General features: G+C 40.9%; 1 protein-coding gene across 4 annotated transcripts in view; it reads left to right on the top strand.

The window, feature by feature from the left end:
- The window catches only part of MAST4 (microtubule associated serine/threonine kinase family member 4), a 243,741-nt gene that overhangs the window by 163,700 nt on the left and 53,541 nt on the right, over positions 1-26,500 (top strand). For 3 of the 4 annotated variants that reach the window (XM_074811703.1, XM_074811706.1, XM_074811704.1), the window contains 4 exons: positions 9,534-9,603; positions 12,773-12,793; positions 13,535-13,613; positions 23,857-24,014. In XM_074811703.1, coding sequence (XP_074667804.1) covers positions 9,534-9,603; positions 12,773-12,793; positions 13,535-13,613; positions 23,857-24,014 — 328 coding nt within the window. The remainder of the gene's footprint in view (positions 1-9,533; positions 9,604-12,772; positions 12,794-13,534; positions 13,614-23,856; positions 24,015-26,500) is intronic. The other variant, XM_074811705.1, reaches the window with a different exon arrangement.

Raw genomic sequence — 26,500 nt, forward strand, 5'->3', positions numbered from 1 at the left:
TGGCCTGTACTGGAGTCCTGGTTTCTTGCGAAGTGCAGCAGAGGGATGTGACAAAGGACAGCGTGTGCTGTACAGCCTGCTGGTTTTATTTCTTTTGGAAGTCCTTGGCTGGGAGGGATTGCTCCACGTCAGAGAGGCCTCCCTAACTCCATTGAGAGAACCTGGTATATCTCCTGTCCAGCTAGATCTTTTTTTGACTGTGTCTGGAAAGTAGCTGGGAATGGTGGTTCTACTAGAAGAGTTCTCAAAATCTGAAGTGGTTTACAGCCTGCACCAGACCTTCTGCCAGGAGCATGTACTATAAGCTCCAAGTCTCAGAGGGGCTGGAGATGATCCATACCTTTACATCTTTCATATTAGTGTTTGCTGTTGGTGGAGAAAATTATGGGAGCAGAAGAGGGAGAGGGAAACAAAATAGTTTCCAATCCTGGAGGAGGATGGAGCAAGCTAAATGTGCAGCAAAGTATCAGTGCTCACATTCACTGAAAACAGGTTTATTCCTTAGGCTGTTGTATTGGGTATGTGTGGCAAGGCTTTGCTAGTTGGGGTGCTACAGGGGTAGTTTCTGTGAGAAGCTGCTAGAAGCTTCCCCTGTGTCTGACAGAGCCAAGAGAGACCCACCGCTGGCCAAGGCTGAGCCCATCAGCGACAGTGATAGAACCTCTGTGATAACATATCTAGGAAGGGGAAAAAAACCCTGAGCAACAGAACATTGTAGCCAGAAGAGACGAGTGAGAATATATGAAAGAAACAGCTCTGCAGATGCCAAGGTCAGTGAGGAAGGATGGGGAGTGATAGAGTGTCTTTGGTTGGCACCTGGAACCAACCAGGGTCAACCCACCACAATTATCCGTGGCTGAAACATGGCAATAACATGCATTTTTGGCAAATACATCCTAGTAAGATTATGCAGAATATAGAGGACACTGGAGAGATCCTTTTTGAGTAAAGTTTTTCTTGCATGTTGCAGAGTTTGGTTTTGTGCAAGGGATCTGCCCAGGTGAGTGCAGGTGCAACAGATTAAGCTGCTTGGATGCTAACAGCTTCATGCAACATTGCATGGTTGTTTGCCGCTGGGCTGTCAAAGGAAAAGATTGATTCTTGGATCTGCCTTTCAGGAGTCTGAGTCTAACTGATGACAGAGCTGAGAACCTGAGCCACTGAGAACTCTTTCAATCCCACCTGTCCTTAGAAACATTTAGCTCCTTCACATCATGCCTTTTGATGGGTCATTCTTTTCTCACTCAGTTCTGTGCAGCAGTCCTCCTGAGTGTAGGAGAAAGAGAGGTTGCAGCAAACCCAGGCTGTCAGCTTTCCTGGCTTCTTCAGTCTTATTTCATCTTCTCAGCATCTTTAAGCATGTATTGAGAGCCATTCTCTTTTTGCTTTTCTCCTCTTTGTTTCTATTGTGTCTGTCTTCATTACCTTGCTTCCTCTCTTAGAAAAAGCCTAAAATGCTTCTGTGAGTCTTCAAAAAAAATCAAAAGCAAAGGTGAAAACGTGTGCTCTGAGAGTTCATTTTGCTGTGCTCTAGTCCCCTCTCTTGCCTTCCCCATTTCCTGGGGACCTCAGGAACCCTATTCAAAACACAGAATTTTCTTCTGGTTCTGGAGCGAAGAGAGGTAGTGCTTTACAGGTCCTCTGTAGTACTTCAGTAGGAAGATAAGCTGTTTTTAGCGTAGAGAGTCAGAACATGTTCATCTGCCAGACAGCTGGCCCTGGCTCAAGTAGAAGTCTTGTCTTGCGGTCCTCTTTCAAATGTGATTGGAAACACAAGTTTGGGACTTAACTTTTATATTCTTGGACATAGTGATGTATACATTTTAGGCCAGAAATCATGATATTCAATTATTTCTGTCCATATGCTGCAAGATTACATTTTACTGTCTTCATGTCTTGGAAAGTTAACTGAACTCGGGCTTGATACATCAGGCTGGCATCAGATTGCCCTGCCATGGCCTATCTTCTGATACAGTTTTAAGAACAGTTACATTTGCTTCAAGGTGAGAGATTGGAAGGGAAATCTCTGAGGCCACTTTCAAGGTCTTGGACATACTCTGAAGTCACTTTGGTTTTGGAAAGGAAGTGCCCAGAGGTTTCTTGTGGGGCACCTTCCTGATTCCATGAAACAGGAAAATAAAGGACATGACCTACTGTGGTTTGAGTAAATCAAATGGAAAGATGGTTAGATTATGCATGACCCTGATTGCTCATGCCTTTTAAAAACTATTTTGGCTTTTGGTTTCATACTATTAAAGCTTTTCTGCCATATCTGTTTCTCTTGGAGTACTGTATCCCACTGCTGTACTACCTACTGTCAGGTACTCCAGCCATCTCTGGGGAGAACCTGCTGTTGCCCTTACTGAAAATAGTTCCATTAGATGCTGTTATTTAAGTGGACTAGGTTCTTGACTTCATGTTTATGCCATCTTGGTTGTATTGCAGGTCCCTATCTCTTTGATGATGAAGGGAATCAAAATTGTCAGACTCTTCAAAATCCACCCAGGATCAATTTCTATTAGCTATCATCTTGATAATCTTCAGTGTTATCCCGGGCCCTTTTTGTGTAGTCCTTATAAGATTATTGGCGTTGCTTAGGAATTCAGTGCCTCGGAGCTACGTGAAGTCAGTATTTTCATACCTTGTGAGGACACCCTTGTCTACAAACTTATTCCCTTATATGTCAATTCATTGCTTGTTGGGAGAATAGGCAAAATGCATACTTGGTTACGTTTACTTGCATTGCACACCTGAGATGAGTTTTATTTGGACCACTAGTTTAAGCCACCTGTTTTTTCTCGCAAGATCTCACATCTCTGACAGTAAAGAAGTGTTATGCATCCTCTTGTCAACTGAAGATGTGTGGTCATGTTATGAATCTCAAGGTGGAGCTCTCTTAGAGTGCACTCCATTAGCACTCATGCCAACATCTGTGGCTTTGCTCAGAAAGGTTTTCATCTTGATATCTGCAGAGCAATCATTTGGAGGTCTGGCTGCACCTTTGGAAGCAACAGCACCCATTACTTCAGACCTCCTGAAGAGCTCAGGCTGCCACTAGGTAGTCATAACAATCTGGATTGGAGTATTGATCTATTTTAGAATAAAAGCTTCTTGAACATAATCATAATTCTTCAAGGTGCATTTTATACCTACATTCTTCCTTGTAGTCCAGTTTTTTTCCCAGATTGCAGTCTGAACTGAAGGCACCGACTGTTCTCTAGTTTAGATAGACATTCTTTGAGGAGGACCAGTGGCCCAAGTTTAGGATGATGATAATTGTCCCATATGAGAAACTCATCTAGAGGTCTTTGACAAATTTCTCCCCTTCCTCAATCTCCATTCTTTGCTCTGGGGATAATAGAGGAATGTTTGTACACAGGAGTCTTGTTAATCTTTGTAGATGCAAGCTGACCTGAGCAAACACCAAATACTTACTGAAGTTTTTTAATTGTTAGCCTTACCATCTCAGTCATTCTCAGATTCATGTGGTAGGATGTGGGGGGGAAACAAATGAGGCAGCAGAACACTGATGAAGTAGGTATATTGTGCAGGGTGAAATAGTGCATGAGTAGCACCTGTCAAAGAAGGGGCAGATTCATTTGTAAGCAACAGTGACCATGAAGGCTCATGGGCTGTAGTAAAGCATTACTAGAGCAGTAAGTAGTCCAGGGCTTGTGAGCACACAGAGAGATATAAGGTCTGAGACTGAGGGTTAAAAAGGGATAGTAAAAAAGATGGTGTATGCAGTAGATGTATATCATCTCTGTCATATACATTAATTACTAATACAATACATGTAATGCCCTTTTCCTCTGTGCAAGGCCTGTAGCTACCTGCGTAGATAATTTGTGTTAGTTGAAAGTCAGATTTTAGTTTGCAGCTGAAGTCTCCCACTACGCCTTGTGCATATGTGTAAAGATCGTGAAAGATTTCAAGAATATTGCCAGCTTTCACTACTTAGTCTTCCTTATGAAGATAGAAAACAAATCTATACCAGGTCATTTCTTGGGGTTCAAACCTTCATTGTTAGTAACTCTCTTAGGTTAGTGCTTTGGACATCCTTTGCTTTTAGTATCTGGGCTGGAAGCTGTTAACTTGCTGAAATATCCTTTTAATTTTTGCATGAACTGTGGGTACATTCAGAATTGTAGGAAGCGAAAGGTTGCAGCATCAGCTTGGACAACATCTGGTGCCCTGGTCATTAATGGGCTTTTCCAGCTGACTGCCTGCTGCTGTGTAGGTAGGTCATTTGCACCACCCAGCCTGCAAAGTGAGTGATTATAATCTCAGCAAGTCAGGGCATTCAGGTGTCCCCACCTTAGTAGTCACTGGAGGTTGTTCCTGTGCGTGATACTAACCCCTAATGATTAATAGTCACATGTGGTGCTGTTTAATTGTATCTGCTGTAGGAACAAGATTTAGCTGTTAGGAGCAATGCTGTAAATCTTACATGTCTGTATTTTAATAAATGTTTCATGTGGTGCCACTAAGATGACAGATACCAGGACAAGAATTACAAGATAGTAGGAAATTGTTTAAAGAGAAGAAGAGGGGAGTTTTGCTGAAATGAGGAGTATTATGAAGTGGGAGTGGAGGTTATCAGTAGACTTCTCAGGTTTTGGTTTTGTGGCCAAACCTTTTTTATCTTCTCATAAGTGACATCGGCATAAAATTACTGTAGCTGATACAACTGTGTTGAAGTGACTAAATGATCTTGAGGACTGGAATAAAAAAGTATGAGATTACATGGCAGCATGCAGCATTTTGTGCTGGAGGACCAGTAACAAATGTTTGCAAGGACCAGTCTAGGGTAGCTTTGAAAATCAAATTTCTGAAGATGCATAAAGGAAGTAATTTTCAATTGAATTCGGGAAGATTTCATGCCACTGTACAATGTCCTGGTTAGATTTCATCTGGAATACTGCATGCTTTTATGGTCATACATGTTCAGATGGGATCACATGGGGACAAAAGCTCGTGGGATAGCATTTTATGCATAAAACTGTAGGACTATTGCTTGCCTTAGCAACAGGAAGATTGAAAAGCCTGTGTTGACATCTAAATCAGTCAGAGGTGTTGTCATTGTGGAATGGGAAGAGAAACACAGTCTGGCCATATATACCAGAACATGAGGGCTCCTGAAGGTAGTCCACTAAGTATAGCAGGGGCAAACGTGACCTTTCCTGTTGGATTCAATAAAGTTATGAATGGGATTACGTGATGCAATTGCCTAAAGCAAAATTTAAGGCCAACGAGGTCTTACCTCTGCTTGTAATCCTTTCTCTAGGATTTTTTAGGTCTGCCTAGACCTTTCTAGGCAGACGCTATTAGAGTGCTGACTGCTAATATTCTGCTTTCACTACGTTAGGACTTACTGCTTGCATCAGATGATTTTGTTTGATAGGCATACTTTAGCTAGCTACATTGAAATATAGTAGTGAATAAAGCAGTTTGCACCATATATTTTACTTGTGTTAGGCTTGCAATCACACTGGAGGCATTTGTGTGTGCGCATCAAATTTAGAGTTAGCTTCCCTGGATTTTTAACTTTAATCCTGTGGTTTTTGTCCGAGGTAAGTGATAATGAGTACTGCCTTAGTACAGTGTATTTGAAGCAGAGAAGGATCTCATATGCAGCTTCTGTGCCATTCTGCTTTAGCTACAGTCTCTGTTGGCTGGATTTTGGGGAAAGGAGGACTAGGTTTGTAAATGAAAGAAGGCTTAGTGTGTTTTCATGGTGAAATGTGGGAATGCTGAAAGCTAAAGACTAAAGCAGGGTTCTGAATATTGTTTTTTAGAAGAAAACTGATATTTACAGAAAGGAAAATAACACTTTAAATTATTCTGTCTTGTCACATGTAGAATAATAGAAATGGTTTTGCTAAAATAAAACTTTTTTAATTGCTTTTGGGTAAAGTAAAACTGTTACAGCAATTTCAGAGCATCTTTACTAGTTTAGGGACGGGAGAGGAAAGTCTTAAGTGATAAGTTACATGCAGATACAACTGACTTTTACATCAAATTCCATTAAAACATAGCACTGGCAGTATTTTAAGTAGTGGTCAGAACATGCAAAGTACCCTGGCAGATGGGATGGATTTAAGGAATGTGCAAACCTTGCTTTCGGTGAAAGTTGTTTGCTTGTGTGAAGCATAAATAATCCAGGTTTTGAAATAGCTGGAGCTCCTCACTTCTGAGTGGATCTCAGTGGAAAGCACCTGCAGAAGTATTCAAATTGATTCTGCTGCCCAGCTGTGTGTTCTGCTGTCTGGCACTGTTACCGTATCAAAGACAGACCTGTAACAGTTGGTGGATGGTTTCTTGTGTATTGCTCATTTTGTAGCATGGGTTCATCACCAAGTAAACTGAGGCAGAGGAACCTATGACCAGTTGTTATATTGTATTACTGTGTTGCTGATGTACTGTGATTCATTTTAAAACACCATCAAATAATGACCTCAAGATTTTAAGATTGATTTGTCGTTGGTTCATCAGGAATTTGGGGTAACAATTATCATTGATGTGTTGTTACTCCCTCAGTACTAGAAGTCATTGCATCTGAAACTTTATTTTGTAAGTAGACACCTGTTAAAAATAGATGAATAATATACAGTGACTGTGACATATGCCTTTTTAAAAGATTTAAAACATCTTCCTTCTGTGGCAAAGATGCAGGACTTCTTGAAGCTACTTACTAAACAGTCACAATTTAATTACTCTTGATATGGTTTTCTTAACAATAGCTGCTTGCAAAATGAGCTACCCTGTGTGTTGTCATGACTGGAGTATTGTTTTGGTATGTTGATTGCCTATTCATTGTATCTCCCAGAGGATGCTGGAGTTAATTACTTACCTAATGCCTGACCACCAGTCAGGTTTACTTTACCAGGTCAGAAACACCAACAGTCATCTCAGCAGCACAGAGATACCCTAGGACTAAAACATACAACAACCAGCAGATCCCAAAGAACAGTGGGATTTGACTAATAAGCAAGCACAGCACATATGGACAGGGAATTAACTGGCACTGGTTTTTATCTGAAAGTCTCCCAGGTATTGACTTGCAGATGGGTGGGTGAATGCTATGATGGATGAAGGTCATGTACAGGACTCTGTTTCTAACCTGTCTTGCTTTTCTGGAACACCACACCTTAAACTCTTAATAGCACTAGCTGTTTCTCCAGTCATTTGGGGTTTGGATTTTCATTGTTTCCAGGCTTGTCTGAGTTCTTAGACATCTGCATAAACCCACAGGATTTAGTATCCAGGTATTATGTATGTGGCTTTGCCAGTTTTGTTATTTTAAAAGCTCGTTTGCAATTGGAAATAGTACTTGCAAATTGATTTTCCTAATAACAGGATCTGATGCTCTTCCTGAGTAAGACTTTGACTGCTTCAGGTTTTGTCTGTAAGGAAGTGATCTTTGTTGATTCTAGCGAAGTAGTTTGCAGCATTGTGTCTCCTCAAATCCACTGCAATAGCTATAAAATTACTACATTCTTCCACCACATTTTTTTGCTTCTGTGTGAAATTTACGCATATGTTCTGACTAACTAATGGACGGTTAGGCGTGTCCTTGATGTGTGTTAAATACATGTGTATATCCATATATAACTTTAAATTAGCTATCGGAGGACAGGAATTTATTTGCAAACCCCCATATGCTGGTTTGTCAAATTATTTCCTGTCAAAAGGTGTTTATGTCTCACTTTAAGCCTAATTCTCTGCTTTTCTGCCAGAGTTTAAGGTAGCTTTTTTTTCCCTCTTACTTACCTAAGTTCACAACACACTCCAAATTACAGCTGATTTTTTTAGTGCAGTAGCTAAAGTTTGTGGCCATGTTTTATCTGCACAGTGTTACAATTATTATTTTTTTTTTAAATAAGCTCTGGTAGCAGCAAAAGAAATCCAGTTAGCTGTTAAATTAAATGAACTGTTGCTCTCAGTAATTTGGTGTTTGCAGTTCATGAAGGACAAGAATAAATTGTGTTAGTCCCCAAATAAAGATTGAAATCTGTGCCATGCATGTAGCTTCAGTCCCTCTGCTTCCCCCCCCACACCACCACCACCCCAACTTCAGGGAAAAATAATCTTTGCCCTCAGAAGTGTCTGAAGGGTAATGAAGAAGCTGGGATCTTGAGGGGGAGGAGGGAAAGTTGGAAGGACGTAATTCAGCTGTGATAGATAAACAGGCAAAAAAAGTTGCGGGTATTGGCCAATGAGAGTGGAATCCTTGTCTCTTGGGGCTGTGGGAAGAGCAGCTGTGAAGATGCGATTAAGCACAGCTCAAAAAGCATCTTGCATCTGCTTCTAGCCAAAGAAAAGCAGGGGGGTGGATGTGTTCTCTATGTTTTCTACCTAATGGGTCCATGATTACACTATCTTGTACAGAGTTAATGGGATCTGTTAAGGACATCACTGTAAATGCAATGTTAATTCAAAAATTTGAGTAGAAATCAATGCCACTTGAAGTCCTTTCAAGGACTCGCTATATTGTACTGGCCTTTTCACACATAGGTAGTAATTTTCTCCTCAGAAATTAAATGTTAATTCTGTGTACATTAGAGCTTTTTTTTCCTGTTGCTTAATGTTGTGGTCTCATGTCCAAAAATAAAATGCTACAACCAAATACATTACTTCTCTTTATGTATTTTTGTTGCAGTCTGTTCCCTATTTAAGGAAGGATTGACTGCTAGATGTATGCCACTGCTACTTTAAGTCAAATCCTTTTAGGTTTTGGTGTGTGTTTGGTTTTTTCCCAGGGATCATCTTTATTTCTTCTTCAGATATTGTGTCTCCTCTAGTGCCATGTGCTGAGGGGCAGAGGTGGCAGGAGCAGCTCTCAGCAACTGCCTTCTTTCTGCACTCATGCTGGTCAGCAGGAGGTCTGGTGCTTTAAAATGAAGAAGTAACAGACCCTAAAGTTACGACCTGTTCACAGTGTGCCCATCAGAGAGGGTGGTCACCTTTCCGTGCCTTGGTCTAATAGAACTAAGGGAAAAAAAATTTAATTCAGTGTGTTTTGTCTGCTTGTTTGTTTTGCAGCTAGAAAAAAAAAAGAACAATGAAAGAAATTAGAATAAAGGTCCTGTGGAAATGCTGTAGAGATGGTGCAAGGGCAAAATAACACTGATCGTAATTTTTCTATTTTTCAAATGTTTTGTGTGATTTTCAAAAAAAACACCTTGTTTCTGACATTAAAAATATATTTCTTTCAAGCTAATACACTATTTTTTTTAAACTTTAATCTCAAATTAATTTGAGAATTCTCAGCTTAAAAGGCTAAATAGAGGGTTTTCTATGACTTGTAAAGCCCAATAACTAAAAATCAAATGTAAATTAAATGTGAGTTGAAATAAGATTCTATTTCAGAGTTTATTTTCTCAGAGACTGTGTGAGAAGAAGTTCTGAAATTAGTTTCTAACCTGCTTGGAGATGCTTGAATTAGTATGTCTGAATGTTTTTAAGTGGGTTCTTTGGGGGGGGTTTAATCATAATAATAATTTTTTTTGTGTATCTCCCCCTCTCAACAGGGAATAGTCCTCAGGATAGCCCTAGGAATTTTTCTCCCAGTGCCTCAGCCCACTTTTCTTTTGCACGAAGGTAAGAGGTTGTTTGTAGTATGCAGCATACATTTTACATAGAGGAGATGTTGTTGGACCCATATGTTAGGCGGTGATTGCAAATACATCTAAGTCTATCACTTAGAATGACAATTGTTATCTCGCCTGTGTAGACTCTCCTAAATATCAGTTACAACAGAGTTGTACTGGATGATTGACACAATGCAATCATACCTTTCTGAATTTAAAAAAATGAAAATTTTTTAATGACTTAATTGTAATAGGTCCAATTCTGACATCATCTCCCCATCCATTGAGATATGGGGAAATTTTAAGCTACATCTAGGTTTTTTTTCTTTTTTTTTTTCTTAATGCAAGAAGTGCATCGCTTGTAAGAGCACTATTATAGAGGTCCTGAGTTTGGGGCCTGATTTTATTGGCAGCAGCAATACTGTCATCATACCTTTAATACCTGATCCTGACCAGTTTCACTGTCTGTACCACTGAGACAGTCAGCTCTGTCATAGAAGTGTTGTGAGGATTAATTAATACTAGTAGAATTTTTGAAGATCAAAAGTGAATTTGAAGTGATCTGTGAAGTAAATTGTTATTAAATGAACTGTAACCTAAGTTGATAGCATGTCATGGGAGACTGCCTATTCATGCCACTTTGGTTCCCTATCACTTAACACCTTGTCAGCCTACCTCAAATAAAATGTTCATTAACTCTAAGCCTGGGAGGGTAGGCACAGTTGATAAATTGACCCAAGAGTATGTACACAGAAAATTAAATTGGAATGCTGTGGCTTTCTTTGCCATTAAGTAGTGCCGGACACATAACTGTTGCATTTGCAGTGAGACAGCACTTGCTGCTATAGTTTTACTCCCTTTATTTTGGGAGTTTGATAAAGTAGCACACACAAGCTCTCAAAAGTAAGCGTGAGGAAATGGCATAGCACTCTTCAAAAGTTGCAAAGGGGAGAACGCTTTACTTGTGTATTCCTTTTACCTGAATCTAATTCAGCTGTGGCAAGAGATCTTGTCAATCTTTCTAATAGCCTATGATGTCACTTTTCTAATCAACACCTTAAAGTTGAGTATTTCTTTTGTACCTACTTCCTCTTTATAGTATCTTTAAAAAAAGGAAAACTATCTCTTTATAGATTACATTTGTTTGTGAGCATATTTTTAGAAAGATTCATTAAATCCAGAAATAGCTTATAATGGAAAAAGCAGATGTGAAAGACTGAGCATTACTTAAAAATCCAGCAGGCAGGAAGTAGTTTTCCTTTCCCACCCATAAGCGACAGAAAGTTTAAATCATTATTTTGCAGACCTCAAAATTCAGGAGGAAAAAACTGAATCGTTTACCAGTGTTTCATTTGGATTTGGACCATTTTTAGAGCCCTCTAATGGGCTCTAAATAAATTCTTTAAGTAAAGGAATGCTAACACAAGAACTTTCTGTGATTTCAAAATATTTCACTGCTTCAGTGGGATTCAAGAAACTTCTTTAGAGCAGTGTTCTATGGAAACTGATTTTGTTCTACGAAAACTGATTTTACTCTATGTTTATAGTGAAAATGTTTGACACTTTCAAACAGCAATAATGTAAAATTTTCATATTAATTTGGTATTTGTGTTGTAGTTTTCTTCTTATAACCTGTGATAGGATGTATTTTGGTAGTAAATTGCCCTGTGGTTACTGAGAGCAGTTCTCAGACTTAGGACTTAATGCCTTTTCTGTTATGTTTTGTAAATGATGACTTGAAGGAAAGGACAGAGAGAGAGTGTCTGTGTCTGTGTTTGTGTGTGTTGGACCAGGTTGAAGGAGCAGAGGTGAGGTAGATATTCCTTTTCCATTCACTGCCCCCCAGTCAGTGGGGATACCAAAAGGCTGGGGAACTGTGAGAAAGGGAGAGAAAGGCAAAGGAAATAGTATGGAAGCCTCCTGTGAAAAAGGAGGGCTTCCCAGCTTAGCTGTTTCTTATCAACTGCTGGCCATGCCACACAGCAGCAGCAGCAAAGGGAGCAGCAGCAGAAAGGTGACCCTCTGCTGTGCTGCCAGCCGGTGCACCGGACTGGAGGCTGTGTTCCCCAGCCCCCTCCACAAGTATCACCTCCCTCTGCCCACACCTCGTGGGTGATCAATGCCCAGGAATAGTCTATGCCTCTGGTAACCACTGCTTAGGCCTCTTCTGCTGGTACGTATAAGTCCAACATCTATACAAGCCCATGGGTAGGTGACAGATCCTGCTTTCCAGTGGTGAGAACAGCACTGTAGGGCAGGGACAATTGGTGTATGAGAGTCCGGGGTAAATGCTGTAGGGGCTTGCTACCCATTTTTCCCTTTTTCCCTTATGGGTGCCTCCTATTCTCCCACCTTTGCTTCCCAGATAACTTTCAGTGATATCCCATCCTGATCCTTGATGGCCCTTCTGTATGGGAATTGCTGTGTGAGAATTGCTATGTGATGTAGGACCCCTGTTCATTATGAGTTATTCAGTAAGGAAGTACTTTCTGTCTCACAGCTGCAGAATATATGGGTGTCACCCATGTTTAAATACCTTCCAAGTTCTTGTTCTTTCAAATATGAACATATTTAACTTGTGCAGCTGACCCAAAATGTAGCAAAACTCCTTTGGAATAGTTCATTTATCTGGAGGTAGCTCATGCATACTTGGGGGAAGGGGAGAAGGGAGGAGAATTAATGAATTAAAAGCAAAATTATGGAGAAGGAGGAAGTTTTTTCCAGAGTTCAGTCTTTGATATAGTCATAGTCCCTCTAACACGTTGTCTTTATATTTTAACACTAATGATGTACTGTAGTTTCTTTTCTCAAACTGTATGTATTCAAAGTCCCAGAGACTTGGATTGTAGTTTACGGATGGATAAATGGGAGTAGGAAATAAGGTGTTAGTATGGAGAGAAGCAAGGTTTTTTTAGACAGTTAGCTTGAAGGGTAGGGAAGCTGCATCAGGAGGTTTAAGGTTCCTGATTTGGCATGACTTCAATTCTTCTTTATGGAATTATACTTCTTAGGTAAATAAGACTTGAGATACGATCTTTGTACTGGCTGTCATACAGAGCTTCAATTCTCCTTCCTCCTTACACTCACTATCATACTGTTTGCTAATAAAAACTTGTCCTGTTTTGTTACTTATGTATTATTCTGCTTTTTTCAACACACTTGATACTATTGTACTCCAGCCATGGGCACCGAAATGACAGGTAAATGTTACCTCCTCAAAAATCCAAACATGGTTCCCATAGTTGTCTTTTGATTTGTCACTTTGAATGTTCAAATTCCATGTTGTGTGTGTGTAGCTCACCTCAAGCAGTGAAAAACAGAAATTGGCTTGGGTCTGATTTATTTTTTTTTTATTCTGAGTGAGCATGATTTTGCTGCAAAATTATTTTTCTTGATTTACATATCTAACCATCTAACAAGTTTATTTTTACTTAATCATTCTTTGCAGTTATTTGACATTAGCCTGCTAGTTTGTTGGTATCCTGTACTGATGTCGGTTTAGAAAGCACTACCCTTGTATTTCAAGCAGACTGGTGGTTATTCTGTGGTTCAGAGCATTGTGGCTTGCATTTGTTCACAAGTTTTTAATTTGCTTCTCATTAATTTTCATCTGATATACCTGAGAGTTGTGAAAACTCCCTGTGGTCCATTTCTTTGTGTATAGTGAGACACCAGTTCTGTGGGGCTGTTCATTCACTTTCTGGTTGTTTCATCTCATAGATTTTTAACTAGAAAAGCACACTAAAAAGCATAAAATTGTAAGCCTAAGTCATCTTTGCTAAATGATTGTTTATTGTGGTACATTGTGAAAATTTACTCTTTATTAAAAACCCTGTTTGTATCATGTTTTTCGACTGCATTTTTACACAGTAATATTTCCATAGATGTTTCTGTATTAGGATACCACAGTGTTCATTTGACTAACCTCAGTTTCACTACAGGACTGATGGTCGCCGCTGGTCTTTGGCTTCTCTCCCTTCTTCTGGCTATGGTACAAATACACCCAGCTCAACTGTTTCTGTAAGTATCCACTTTGCTGTGCTGATAGATTTCTTTTCTCAAATGTAGCTTGCTTCCCTTAATGTAGATTTTGTTACTGTTGGTAGAATGTGAATTAATATGGGATACGAAACTGCTTTACTTCACAGAAATAGAAGAAAACTTAAGGCAATGCATCGTTTGCTTAGAGATACCTTCTGGCAGTGAGTAGTGTTTAACGGCCCCCTTTTAACCTGTGGAGAAGCAGGAGGGGAGGCATACTGTCTTAGTTTAACTATATGGTAGCTAGGTATCAAGCCTTAAGTGAGGCTGCCTTCATAACAGGAAAGAAAGAGAGACAGTCTATGACATGATTCATCCATCCTAGGTTAGGCTACTATCTTAAAATGGGATGAATCACACATTTGCCTGTCATTTTTTCTTTGGCAGTAGTGAGCTGTTAGTGCATCTAGCCTATAACAGGTTAGATACTTAGCATTTTAGATGGCTATAATTATAATAGAATAATCTTTTGGGATACATAATAGGATAAATATATGTCTAATTTGTTAATTTTTGCCTGATCTTGTATCAGCCCTCCTGACATGCATGTACTGTCTGACTTGTGATGTACACCATGGCAGTGCATGAGATCCTGCTTCAATACTTACGAGCTAGGCAATGAGAGAAGTATGAATCTGTACTTTTGCACATCTTGTACACCCCTATACTGAAGAGGAAGTACTGAGTCATGTTACAACCTGGAACTAAGTTGTCTGTTGTGATAGCCACACCTGACAGACTGAGGAGCTGTGGAGGAAGCCTGCTTTGGAAATAGCAAATAGTTGGCATTTTGACAGTTACATCTTTACAGTAAAGGGCTTGGTCCTTGTAGATCCAACTATGACTCTTCAAAAACTGTTTTGTATCTCTACCCTTGTTTTTTACCTGTAGGGATATATCATGAACAAAAATACTGTTTTATGAATGATACATGTTACTAGACACCCGATATCTGATTTTTTTTTTTTTTAAAAAAATGTTTCTTTTACAATTTAAGTAAGCTTTCTCTTCCCCTGGGAACTGTTCCTCAGCAGCACTGATTTTTGACCTCTGCTTTCTTTCCTGTGTAGATCTTACTTTTGCCAAGCAAATTACCTGGATTCACGTTAATTCCCTAAACATTTTCCATAGTACATGTTTATATACCTCTCGTTGGAACTAGATCAAATATGCTGTGCTCTTTACTTAAAATATATTGATGTAAAGCAGGTTATGTCAGATAATAAGTAATTGCCATAGCAACCCTGTCACTGTTAGGAAAAACAGGCTTGTGCTAGAAAGGAAATGAAAAGCTGTGTCAGAAACATATCAAAACACAGTTTTAATTTTCAGTCCATACTCATATGCTTTTTCCTTGACATCTTTAATTTTAAAATGGTAATTCTAGTTCAAATACTTCTTTCCCACTTAAGTTTACTAACTACTGTATGCATCCTGGAATGTGGAGCAGTTTTACATAATTTTTGCATTTATGAAAAAATATATCACTTTCATTTATGGACTTGGATCTCTTAACTTCCATAATAGACTGTTGTTGAGTTCTCCCTTGATATTTAGAATCACAGAATCATTCAGGTTGGAAAAGACCCTTGGGATCATCGAGTCCAGCCATCAGCCCTACTCTACAAAGTTCTCCCCTACACCATATCCCCCAGCATCTCATCTAAACGACCCTTAAACACATCCAGGGATGGTGACTCCACCACCTCCCTGGGCAGCCTATTCCACTGTCTGACCACTCTTTCTGTGAAAAATTTTTTTCTAATGTCCAGTCTGAACCTCCCCTGATGCAGTTTAAAGCCCTTCCCCCTTGTTCTGTCACTAATTACCTGTGAGAAGAGACCAGCACCAACCTCTCTACAATGTCCTTTCAGGTAGTTATAGAGAGTGATGAGGTCTCCCCTCAGCCTTCTCTTCCTCAAACTAAACAGTCCCAGCTCCTTCAATCGCTCCTCACAGGATTTCTTCTCCAGGTCCTTCACCAGCTTCGTTGCCCTCCTCTGCACTCGCTCCAGCACCTCGAGATCTCTCTCGTATTGAGGTGCCCAAAACTGGACACAATACTCCAGGTGTGGCCTCACCAGTGCAGAGTACAGGGGGACTATCACCTCCCTACTTCTGCTGGTCACACTATTTCTAATACAAGCCAGGATGCCGTTGGCTTTCTTGGCCACCTGGGCACACTGCCGGCTCATGTTCAGCTGCTTGTCAATGAGAACCCCCAGATCCTTCTCTTCCAGACAGCTCTCCAGCCACACCTCCCCAAGCCTGTAGCCATGCAGGGGGTTGTTGTGGCCCAAGTGCAGGACCTGGCCCTTGGCCTTGTTGAAGCTCATCCCGTTGACGTTGGACCACTGATCCAATCTATCCAAGTCTCTCTGTAGAGCCTCCCTATCCTCATGCAGATCGACACTCCTGCTTAACTTGGTGTCATCTGCGAACTTACTGATGATACACTCTATGTCCTTATCAAGATCATGTCCTTATCAAGATCATCAATAAAGATGTTGAACAGAAATGGTCCCAACACCAAGCCCTGAGGAACACCACTTGTGACCGGCTGCCAGCTGGATTTAGCTCCATTGACCACCACTCTCTGGGACCGTCCATCCAGCCAGTGCTTGACCCAGCAGACTGTACGCTCATCCAGGCCATGACCAGCCAGTTTATCTATGGGAATTCTATGGGGAATTCTATTTCCTTAGACCACATTATATAAATATTAAAACAGATGCCTTCCCTAGCATTGAACATTTTCTGGCTTGTGGAAAGAAACCTGTTTTTCCAGTAAATTGGAATTTTGTAGAAGAAACCAGCAGTAGAGAATTCATGTCATATATTTCTTACAGTTATGTGGAGGTTTGAACTCAGCCGGCAGCCAGACGCCACGTGGCCGGCCGTTCACCCCTCTGGTGAAATAAGGGAGGGACAAAAAGAAGAGAATTCGTAGGTTGAATAGAAAGAAAGAATTTACTAAATATAACAAGAGATTCTCTACTTGAGCAGCAATATTTTTCCACAGTTCAGCAGCCCAGACGGGTTTGCCTCTGTGCTGCCAGTTGCTCCGTTTCCACTGCTGTCACCACCCCCACAGCACATTTGCCACCATCCATGAGTCAGTATAGAGGTAGAGCACTGGCCACTTTTCTCGCTCTGCGATATCCAAGGCCAGCTGGATGGCTTTCACCTCTGCGAACTGACTCGATTCACCTTCTCCTTCAGCAGCTTCAGTAACCCGTTGTGTGGGGCTCCATACAGCTGCTTTCCACCTTCGATGTTTTCCCACAATGCAACAGGACTTGTCAGTAAACAGGGCATATTGCTTCTTATTATCCAGTAGCTCAGTATATGGTAGGGCCTCCTCAGCACGTGCTACCTCTTCCTCTGGTGCCATTCCAAAATCTTTGCCTTCTGGCCAATTTGTGATCACTTCCAATACTCCCGGATGGCTGGGGCTCCCTGTTCAAGCCCATTGTGTGATTAATGCGATCCATTTACTCCACATGGGACACTCCCTTTGAACATCCAGCCCAGCACTGGCAGTCAGGGAGCCAGGAGAAGCTGTGCTTCAGTCCCGATCTCCTCTGAAGCAGCTCGGACCCCTTCATATGCTGCCAGTATCTCCTTTTCGGTTGGAGTATAGCAGTCCTCTGATCCTCTGTATCCCCGACTCCAAAACCCCAGGGGTCGACCCCGAGTCTCCCCTAGTGCTCTCTGCCAGAGACTTCAGGTAGGGCCATTCTTCCCAGTTGCAGTGTAGAGCACATTTTTAACATCTTGCCCTGTCCAAACTGGCCTGAGGGCTACTGCATGAACTGTTTCTTGCTTAATTTGCTCAAAAGCCTGTTGCTGCTCCGGGCCCCATACAAAATCATTCTTTTTCCAAGTCACTTGATAGAGAGGGCTGACAATCTGACTGTAATTTGGAATGTGCAGTCTCCAGAAACCCACAACACCCAAGAGAGCTTGCGTTTCCTTTCTGTTAGTTGGTGGGGACATAGCTGTTATTTTATTAATCACCTCCATTGGAATCTGACAACGTCCATCTTGCCATTTTACTCCTAAAAACTGGATCTCTTGTGCAGGTCCCTTGACTTTACTATGCTTTATGGCAAAAGCGGCTCTCAGAAGGATTTGGATTCTTTTCTCCCCTTTCTCAAAAACTTCTTCTGCTGTATTACCCCATATAATGATGTCATCAATGTACTGTAAATGTTCTGGGGCTTCACCTTGTTCCAGTGCAGTCTGGATCAGTCCATGGCAAATGGTGGGGCTGTGTTTCCACCCCTGGGGCAGTCGATTCCAGGTGTATTGGACACCCCTCCAGGTAAAAGCAAACTGTGGCCTGCATTCTGCTGCCAGAGGGATGGAGAAAAATGCATTGGCAATATCAATCATGGCGTATCACCTGGCCACCTTTGACTCTAGTTCATATTGCAGTTCCAACATGTCTGGCATGGCAGCACTCAGCGGTGGCATGACTTCATTCAGGCCACGATAGTCCACTGTCAATCTCCACTCTCCATTAGACTTCCGCACTGGCCATACGGGGCTGTTGAAAGGGGAGCGCGTCTTGCTAATGACTCTTTGGCTCTCTAGCTGACAAATCAATTTATGGATAGGGATTACAGCGTCTCGATTGGTGTGACATTGCCGTTGGTGCACGGTTGTAGTGGCAGTTGGCACCCGTTGTTCTTCAACCCTCAGCAATCCCACAACAGAAGGATCCTCTGATAGACCAGGCAACACAGACAGCTGTTTAATTTCTTCTGTTTCCAAGGCAGCTATACCAAAAGCTCACCAATACCCTTTTGGGTCCTTAAAATACCCTCTTCTGAGATAACCTATGCCAAGAATACATGGAGAGTCTGGGCCAGTCACAATGGGGTGTTTTTTCCCACTCTTTTCCACTTAGGCTCACCTTAGCCTCCAATACAGTCAGCTGTTGAGACCCCCTGTCACTCCTGAAATACAGGTTCTGCTCTTCTAAAATTTGATGGCATTGGGGTGCATTGCGCACCAGTGTCCACTAGAGCCTTATACTGCTGGGGTCGGATGTGCCAGGCCATCAAATCCACACAGTCCAGTAAATTTGGTTGTCCCTGTCCTCCGCCTGGCGGGAGGCAGGGCCCCTCTAATGTTGATCATAATACTCGCTAGTGACAAATAGGTTAAGTGTGGTGTGCACGGGTTTCAGCCTCATCTTGATCACTCACTTCTTGTGAATACAAGTCAGAAGTTCTTCTTGTAGGATCATGAGCAAAGTTGACCTTTATGCTCCGTTTGGGCACTTGATTACTGGAAACCAGAGCAGCATTTCTCCTGAAAGGACGACGTTCTGTACTTGTTCTTCCTTCCAGCTCACACACCTGCTTTTCTAGGAGGTACGTAGGTTTTCCATCCCATTTCTTCATGTCTTCTCCATAGTCACACAGGCAATGCCACAGCTTCCCCCGTGGTGTGTACCGGTTCTCTCGAGTATAGAAACGATTGCTCCTAATAGCCGAGATTCTGGTCTGTGCAGGTGGGGAGTAGGACATGTTCTCCTTAAGTTGCTGGACATCTTGAGATAATTTGTTCACAGCCGTGATGATGGGGGAAGAGACACTTTCTTCATATCGTCGTAGTCAGCGAGCCAGTTCATTCACTGTTGGTCCCTCTTCGTCTGCCCAGTCCATTATTGCTAATGCATTGGCATATGATGAGGGTGTGCTCCCTACAAAAGTCCTCCACATGGGCCAGGTGTATCGGACTTCATCTGGATCTGTGGGTAGCCGTGCATTATCTGGGTCGTAGTAAACTGCCTCCCGCACAGCCAGCTCCCTCAAGTATTGAATGCCTCTTTCCATAGTGGTCCACTTACTTGGTCGACATGTAAAGTCATCCTTGAAGGGATACCTCTCCCTCACACTTGACAGAAGTCGCTTCCAGAGACTGAGATTTTGTTTCCTTTCCAAAGACTTTGTTAATGCCCCCTTCCCTAGACAAGGATCCCAGCTGCCTCACCTCCCTGCCCTCTAGTTCCATGCTAGTGGCCCCGCTATCCCAGCACCGGAGCAGCCAGGTAATGAGTTGCTCAGCTGGCTGGTGGCTGTAATCTTTTCTTATGTCTCGCAACTCACTCAAGGACAAGGATTGGGTGACTATCACTGGCTCTGCCTCCTCCTGTTCTCGTGATGGGCCTGGTTCATCATCACCCTGTACACTGCGAGGGGAGTTTCTTGTGTATTTCTTCTTCTGTATGGGAGCAACTGACACTGTCGTGGGTTGGTTCTCTGGTTCAGCTGCAGCACCTGTCCTCGGGCTTGTAGTGGCTGCAGTTTCTGTTACTTGGTTAATCTTAAATAGTAGCTTAACCATAAACAAAACCTGAACCACATGCAGGAACACACTAGCTCCTAACAGCACGGTAACCATGTTTATGTCAACATTCCAAAGATATTTGAACTCCCCAAATTTCTCAAACACAGCTGTAAATAGCCCAAGGACTGATGACTGCACGCTATCATAGATGAGCATCACATAGTACAACAGAAACAAAACCTTAACCCAGCTCTCATGGAAGGTGAGCAACAGCATGGGAAACAGTATTGCAAATGAGGTGATAAGATCTTAAGTAGCCAAGCAATCCACATTTTACCGGTTTTGTTGTTGTTATCTCAAACAAAAAGAAAAAAACCTCGGTGCCCCTCACTGGGCGCCAAAAGCTGTGGAGGTTTGAACTCAGCCGGCAGCCAGACGCTACATGGCCGGCCATTCACCCCTCTGGTAAAATAGGGGAGGGACAAAAAGAAGAGAATTCGTAGGCTGAATAAAAAGAAAGAATTTACTAAATATAACAAGAGAACAACAGTAACAATAGTGAGTCCAAAAAAGAAAACGGGTAAAATATAGCAGTGGCTTACCGAGTGCGGCGACTGCCCCCCCACAGCAACAACAAGACCCGAGAGCAGATGATGCGCGTGCAAGCCCCAAGCAAAAAAACAAGAGAGAGAGTGCCCGCCCACCTAAATCCCTGGGCATGACATCACATGGTATGAAATACTCCAATGAAAATTAACTCCATCCTGGTCGAAACCAGGACAGGTTACTTTTGGGGGTGTTTTCCTCCAAGAATCCTCTACTGCTGAGAGCCCTGCAAAAGCACTGGGACAACCTCTGAATTTGAAATCTAGCCACTATTTCTTTACTTCTTAGTAGAGGTGCTTTTCACTTTATTTTTTTACCCACTAGACGATATACATGAAACAGAAAATGAAAACTGGTAGTGTGCCCACCTAATTGGTTTCATGTACTTTTTCAGCATCTGAAACAGCTAGCACTGTGTAGCCCGCTTCTCCACATTCTTATAAATTCTTAGAGGCAAGGAGAGACCACTTCACGCGCAATAGCCAAAGTGTACATAGAGAACACTCCCTTTTCAATGCTGGATAAATGAAATTCATGTTAATCCAGAGGTGACATACAACTGGAGATCAGAAACAGTTTTTACACATCACAATAGAGCACAGCTTTGATCTTTACAAGCAACTGAAAGTCAAAGGCAGGGCAGAAGGATCTTTGGTAATCACGGTTATGCTCAGATGAGTGTAGCTCATCATTGCTTGTTAGCCTGTTTGTTGGGTTTTTTTTTAATATTTAAAGTGTAGAGATTGATAGAGTTATCAATTTAATGGAAGCTCCTGGGTTTAGAAGCGGTGCAAGTACCACATATCCCAGTTCTCACAACAAAGCTGAAATTAAATGAAAACATCTCCTGCTAAGATTATTCATTTGAAAATAAATTCTTGGTGTGTCATATTTTAGCCAAGTTGGGTCAGATCTTGCCAGTTATGAGACGCAGTTGAAATGATTGTGTGTCTTCTAGGAGAGCAAGCCTATAAAAATGGTAAAGTGAAAGAATACTCAGTTGCGTATTTTTGTCAGTAGATGATGTTCCTGGAAGCTTATTTGGATGGGGAAATAGAGTAAGGAGATGAGGAAGAGACTTTAGGGTTACATTAGCTGGTATTGGCTGCAAATTTGCTTTTGTGTTGAAGGAACAAGAAAGCATTGCTGTGATGCAGTGTGGTTGTGCATATTAAAAATATCTTAAATCTTACGTGCTTTTTCGAGCAGCTGTTCTAGAATGCCAAGAGAGCTAATTTTTAAGAGTTTTTCTATGAGAATTTAATTTGTACAGAGATCATAATTCAGGCCTCCAAGAAAACTCACTGTGCCTGCGATGGTCCTGATACAAGTGAGAGTTGTTAGTGAAAGAAAGATTCTCACTTTAATCCTGTTCGATCTACACTCTGTGACACCTTATATGAGAAAATGTGTGATACTGGTGGTTGTCCTCCTGATCTTCCCAGAATCCCCTGAAGCTGAAGAGGTAGATTGATTCTATAAAAATGGCAATGTGACTGTCTGTATTGGGAAATCTCCCTGTGCTAGAGTATCTTTCATCTTATGGAGCATGGCTGTAGGTTAACTGCAACTAGCTGCCATAGTGTGAGATAAGAAAGAACTTACCTATGCTGTGTGCTGAATTATGCATGGCAGTGTGCTAAGGATGAATTTCATAAACGAGTTACTGTGACTTGACAAGTTACTACCTGACATGTGAATTGTGGTAAATTCTTGGCATGCATGCTTCTTAGCCTGCAGCAAAGCAAGGTAATGCAATCTTGCTAAATTTAATTTGTTCTGCTGTGATATAGCCTTCTCATGTAGACCAGTTCTGCCTGAGTTAACCTTTTCCCGTAGTGGATTTTCTTCTTTTTTACTTTTAAGATATGACTTCATGAGATCTAGTGTGATAAATAATATTTTCTTGAGTTCGTAGGAATTAGGATATATTCAGCCTTTACCACACAAATTGCCAGAAAATTACAAAGACTGTCTAGTTTCTGTGCTTGCCAGCCTGGATATTACATGCTGACTGTAGCAATGTAGGGCAGTGTCTATACAGTATGAAAGTTTATTGATTTCCCTCACTAAGGATAATATAGCAAAGGAGCTCTTAGTGTGTTGTCCTCCAGTAAAAGAGCAGCCAGGCAGGGGCCTTGGTGTCCTCTATGAGAAGACAGATGAGAACAATAATGTGCACATTAAGATTGACTTCTATAAGAATCTTCTTGTCTTGAAAAAGCCAGCTGGAGACTGAAGAGCTCCAGAAAGATTTACAAGTTTTTTTTTACTTCTTCCCCTCTGCAGGTAAAATAAAAGGGGTGTCTGCATGGTACCAAACAGCTTTGTGCAGTCATACAAGGATATTTGTGAACAAGCTATCTTGGAAACTAGTTTTGGTACCAGAAAGAGTAGAACATTCTCTGTCTACACCCATCAGTCCAGATTAGCAAGGCTGGTTGTTAACTGCATTGAACTGTGTATGTGTTCTTTACAAGGACACCAAATCAGGCTTAGGGAAGTAGTTTCCAAGTTCTACCTCCAAATGTTTAGTGTAGCTCAGGTAGCTAGCCGCGCTGCGTAGAAGACAGTACAATATGATAGTATGATCATCTGAACTGCTTTATCTAGTGCAGCTTTATACTTGCAGTTTTGAAAGGGTAGTTAATTGTGGTAGCACTTCTGATTTCATACCTGCCTGTATATTCCTGTTTTATACTAAGTGGATGGTTTGAGTGTAATCCCGTTGATTTTGTCAGCCATAGAACCTGTCTGTATAAATGTATGAAGTTCTTCCACTTAATTTTGAATGTACAGGATTTTAAAAGAAAATAGCATATGAATTTTTTTAGCAAGAATTTAGATTATGTTTCATTTTATTTTAAGCATCAATAATGTCTTAAATATGGATAATGAAGTACCTTCATTATGTAGATTTACAATTTGTATTGTGGCAATTAGTTATACTCTATGATTATCATACTTATGCTGCCCTACTCAAATAATTTTCAGCAGACCCCATTTTAACTATTCATATGTACTGGTGTATGTTAACTGATAACTGACATTAGATGTCATTGTTGCCTTAGAAGAAATTTGAACTTTTGAAGTGCAGTGGCTCTTTCTTCTGGGACTGAAGTAGGTTTTTTGTATTTACTCTATATTTAGCTCATTAAGTTGAGACTAATTATTCTTCTTTAAATTGGTAGTCAGGTGTAGGAAACAGTAACTATAATTTTTAAATTAACTGGCTTTATTCATGAGCACTGAAATGGCCTTGAAACTGTTTTTTCACTCTGATAGTAGCTTGTGTTCTGTTCTGTTCTTGTAGTCATCCTGCTCATCCCAAGAGAAGCTACACCAGTTACCATACCAACCAACACCTGACGAACTACATTTTTTGTCTAAGCATTTCTGTACCACTGAAAGCATTGCCAGTGATAACAGGTGCATGACCACTGCAATGCGCCCTCGGTCTCGAAGCCTCAGGTGAGTTTGGTTGTCTGGAAATAAGGGTTGGATGTAAATTCACATATTCTGGAGCATCATAGTTTTGTACATTGCGGGCATTCACTCTTTTTAAAATTGATAAGTATAGTACAAGAAGTACGCATCTGAGGCTGAACTGCAAATAGTCCTTCTAAATTCTTGCTTCTGGTGTTGATCATTGCTTACTTCAGTGGTTAATGTTGTAAGCTAGGTCTTAAAGCAACTAACCCGCATGAACTATCTTGATGAGCTAGTCATTATTGATCTGACTGTGGCACTGGTTCTCTTTCAGAGTTCAAACTGTTCACAGAATAAAGTCTTTATTTGCAAAAGTAATTCAAAATGTATTTATATCCTAGGACTATCTGGAAAGAAACATGATAAAGAACAAATGGGCAGGTGGGGGGTATGGACTCATTTATTTTCTTTAATCAAGATGAACTTCAGTTTCTTGTTTCCCGAAGACCAGGCCTCTGCATTTCATTTGCAGTGGCTATTTGTGTAAGATGACATTTTATCCAAGATCAGTTCTAAACTGTCAGAATAGTTTAGGTTTGGAAAACACAGATAAATTTTATGGATAAGTTGTCAAGAACTGGAAGGAAGAAAATGGAAGTAGTATATTTCTAATTGTTGTATTGATTTTTTCAGAAGTTTAAAAAGAGTTTCACAGGTGTACAGATCTTAAGGAATGAGTTTTTAAGTGCAGTATATTTCAACTCTGGGTTTGAGTTTTGTTTTAAAATCTGTGTAGAGTATTGTGACAAACATAGTTGCTACCTACATGAAACTGCATACTGGTTACTAAGAAAAAAAATCGTTTCTTCATTAGAAGATTACAGATTGAAATTGTACTGTACTTATTGCCACATATCCATTTTTTTTGAATTTCTGTTATGCTTTTAACACTTTGTCATGGTTTAACCCCAGGTGGCAACTAAGCACCACACAACCACTCACTCCTCCCCCACGATGGGATGGGGAGGAGAATTGGGAAAAAAAATTAAACTCAAGGATTGAGATAAGAACAGTTTAATGACTAAAATGAAGTAAAATATTATAATAGTAATGAAAATGAATATAGCAAAAAGAGAGAAATAAAACCCAAGAAAAGACAAGTGATGCACAGTGCAATTGCTCACCACTCACTGACGGATGTCCGAGCAGTGATCTGTCCCTCCTGGCCAACTCCCCCCAGTTCATGTACAGAGCATGACATTCTATGGTACGGAATATCCCTTTGGTTAGTTCAGGTCACCTGTCCTGGTCGTGGTCCCTCCCAGCTTCTTGTGCACCTGCTTGCTGGCCGAGCATGAGAAACTGAAACGTCCTTAACTTAGGGTCAGCACTACTTAGCAACAGCTAAAACATCAGTGTGTTACCAACATTATTCTCACACTGAATCCGAAACACAGCACTGTACCAACTACTAGGAGGAAAATTAACTCTATCCCAGCTGAAACCAGGACACACTTAAAAAAATAAAAATCTTCCATTTGAACTCACAGAGTGTGTACAAATACTCCAGGGAAAAAACAAGAGCCAAGCGTTTTCAGAAAAGGTATTATGCTGCAGAAGTGTTACAGTGAAATTATGTACCTACCCTGCTACATAAATGGATTTGTCCATATCAGTTAAAGGACTCACCATTGTGATATCTTGGAACAAATTTTAGTGTTCAGTTTTGCCCTTTTAGAAAGCTAAAAGCCAGTTCTGCTCATGCAAGCAACCCCTGTGTACATGTTATGATAAAGTCACTCCTAGAGAATAGCATCCCCTTTGTGGGGTCTTTCCTACTCCACATCTTCTAAACCAGACTGAATGGGCCAGTGTCACCAACCCAGGAAAATCAGATGGAGATTTTTCAGAGGAACAATGGGGCTCATGATAGCAAAAAGCAGTTTTGTAGGTTAGCCGAGGCTCTGGGTATATTTTATGGATTTTTTTTTTTCCTGCAAATCTCATGCTTTCCTTACAAGCACAGTACCCCAGCGTTCATGGGACTCAAGCATACATATGGCATTATTTGTAGGAACTTGCTGCCTTTATCTGCTGGTCAGATTAGAAATAGATTGGTTTGATTTTTTTTTTTTAATTATCTGGGTTTTTTTTAAAAAAAAAAAAAAAAGACTAATTCTTCTTAACTTTTTTCACTTGCAGCTAACAGACTTCGTGGTCAGGTCTTGCTATTTTGATTGTATGTAACTGTCAAAGGGGCAGGTATAGTCATAGTTAACAGTTAAATATATCTCTGTTACCCTTCTGAGAAAAAGGTGATGTTCACAAGTGTTGCAAAACTGCCTGTATCCTGAAGTGTAGTTACAAACTAAGAAAATAACATAGTTAGCAGTTAGATGTCAAGAACGCAGGTAGTAGTTTTCAGGGCCTGGTCAGAAATAGCAGAAGGGAACCAAGTGTACCACTGATGGCAGAATGTACCTTTCCAGTGAAGTCTATGTTGATTTTTTTGTTACAAATAAACTGCA

The sequence above is a fragment of the Strix aluco genome, chromosome Z (assembly GCF_031877795.1).
Source record: "Strix aluco isolate bStrAlu1 chromosome Z, bStrAlu1.hap1, whole genome shotgun sequence".
Lineage (NCBI taxonomy): Eukaryota > Metazoa > Chordata > Aves > Strigiformes > Strigidae > Strix > Strix aluco.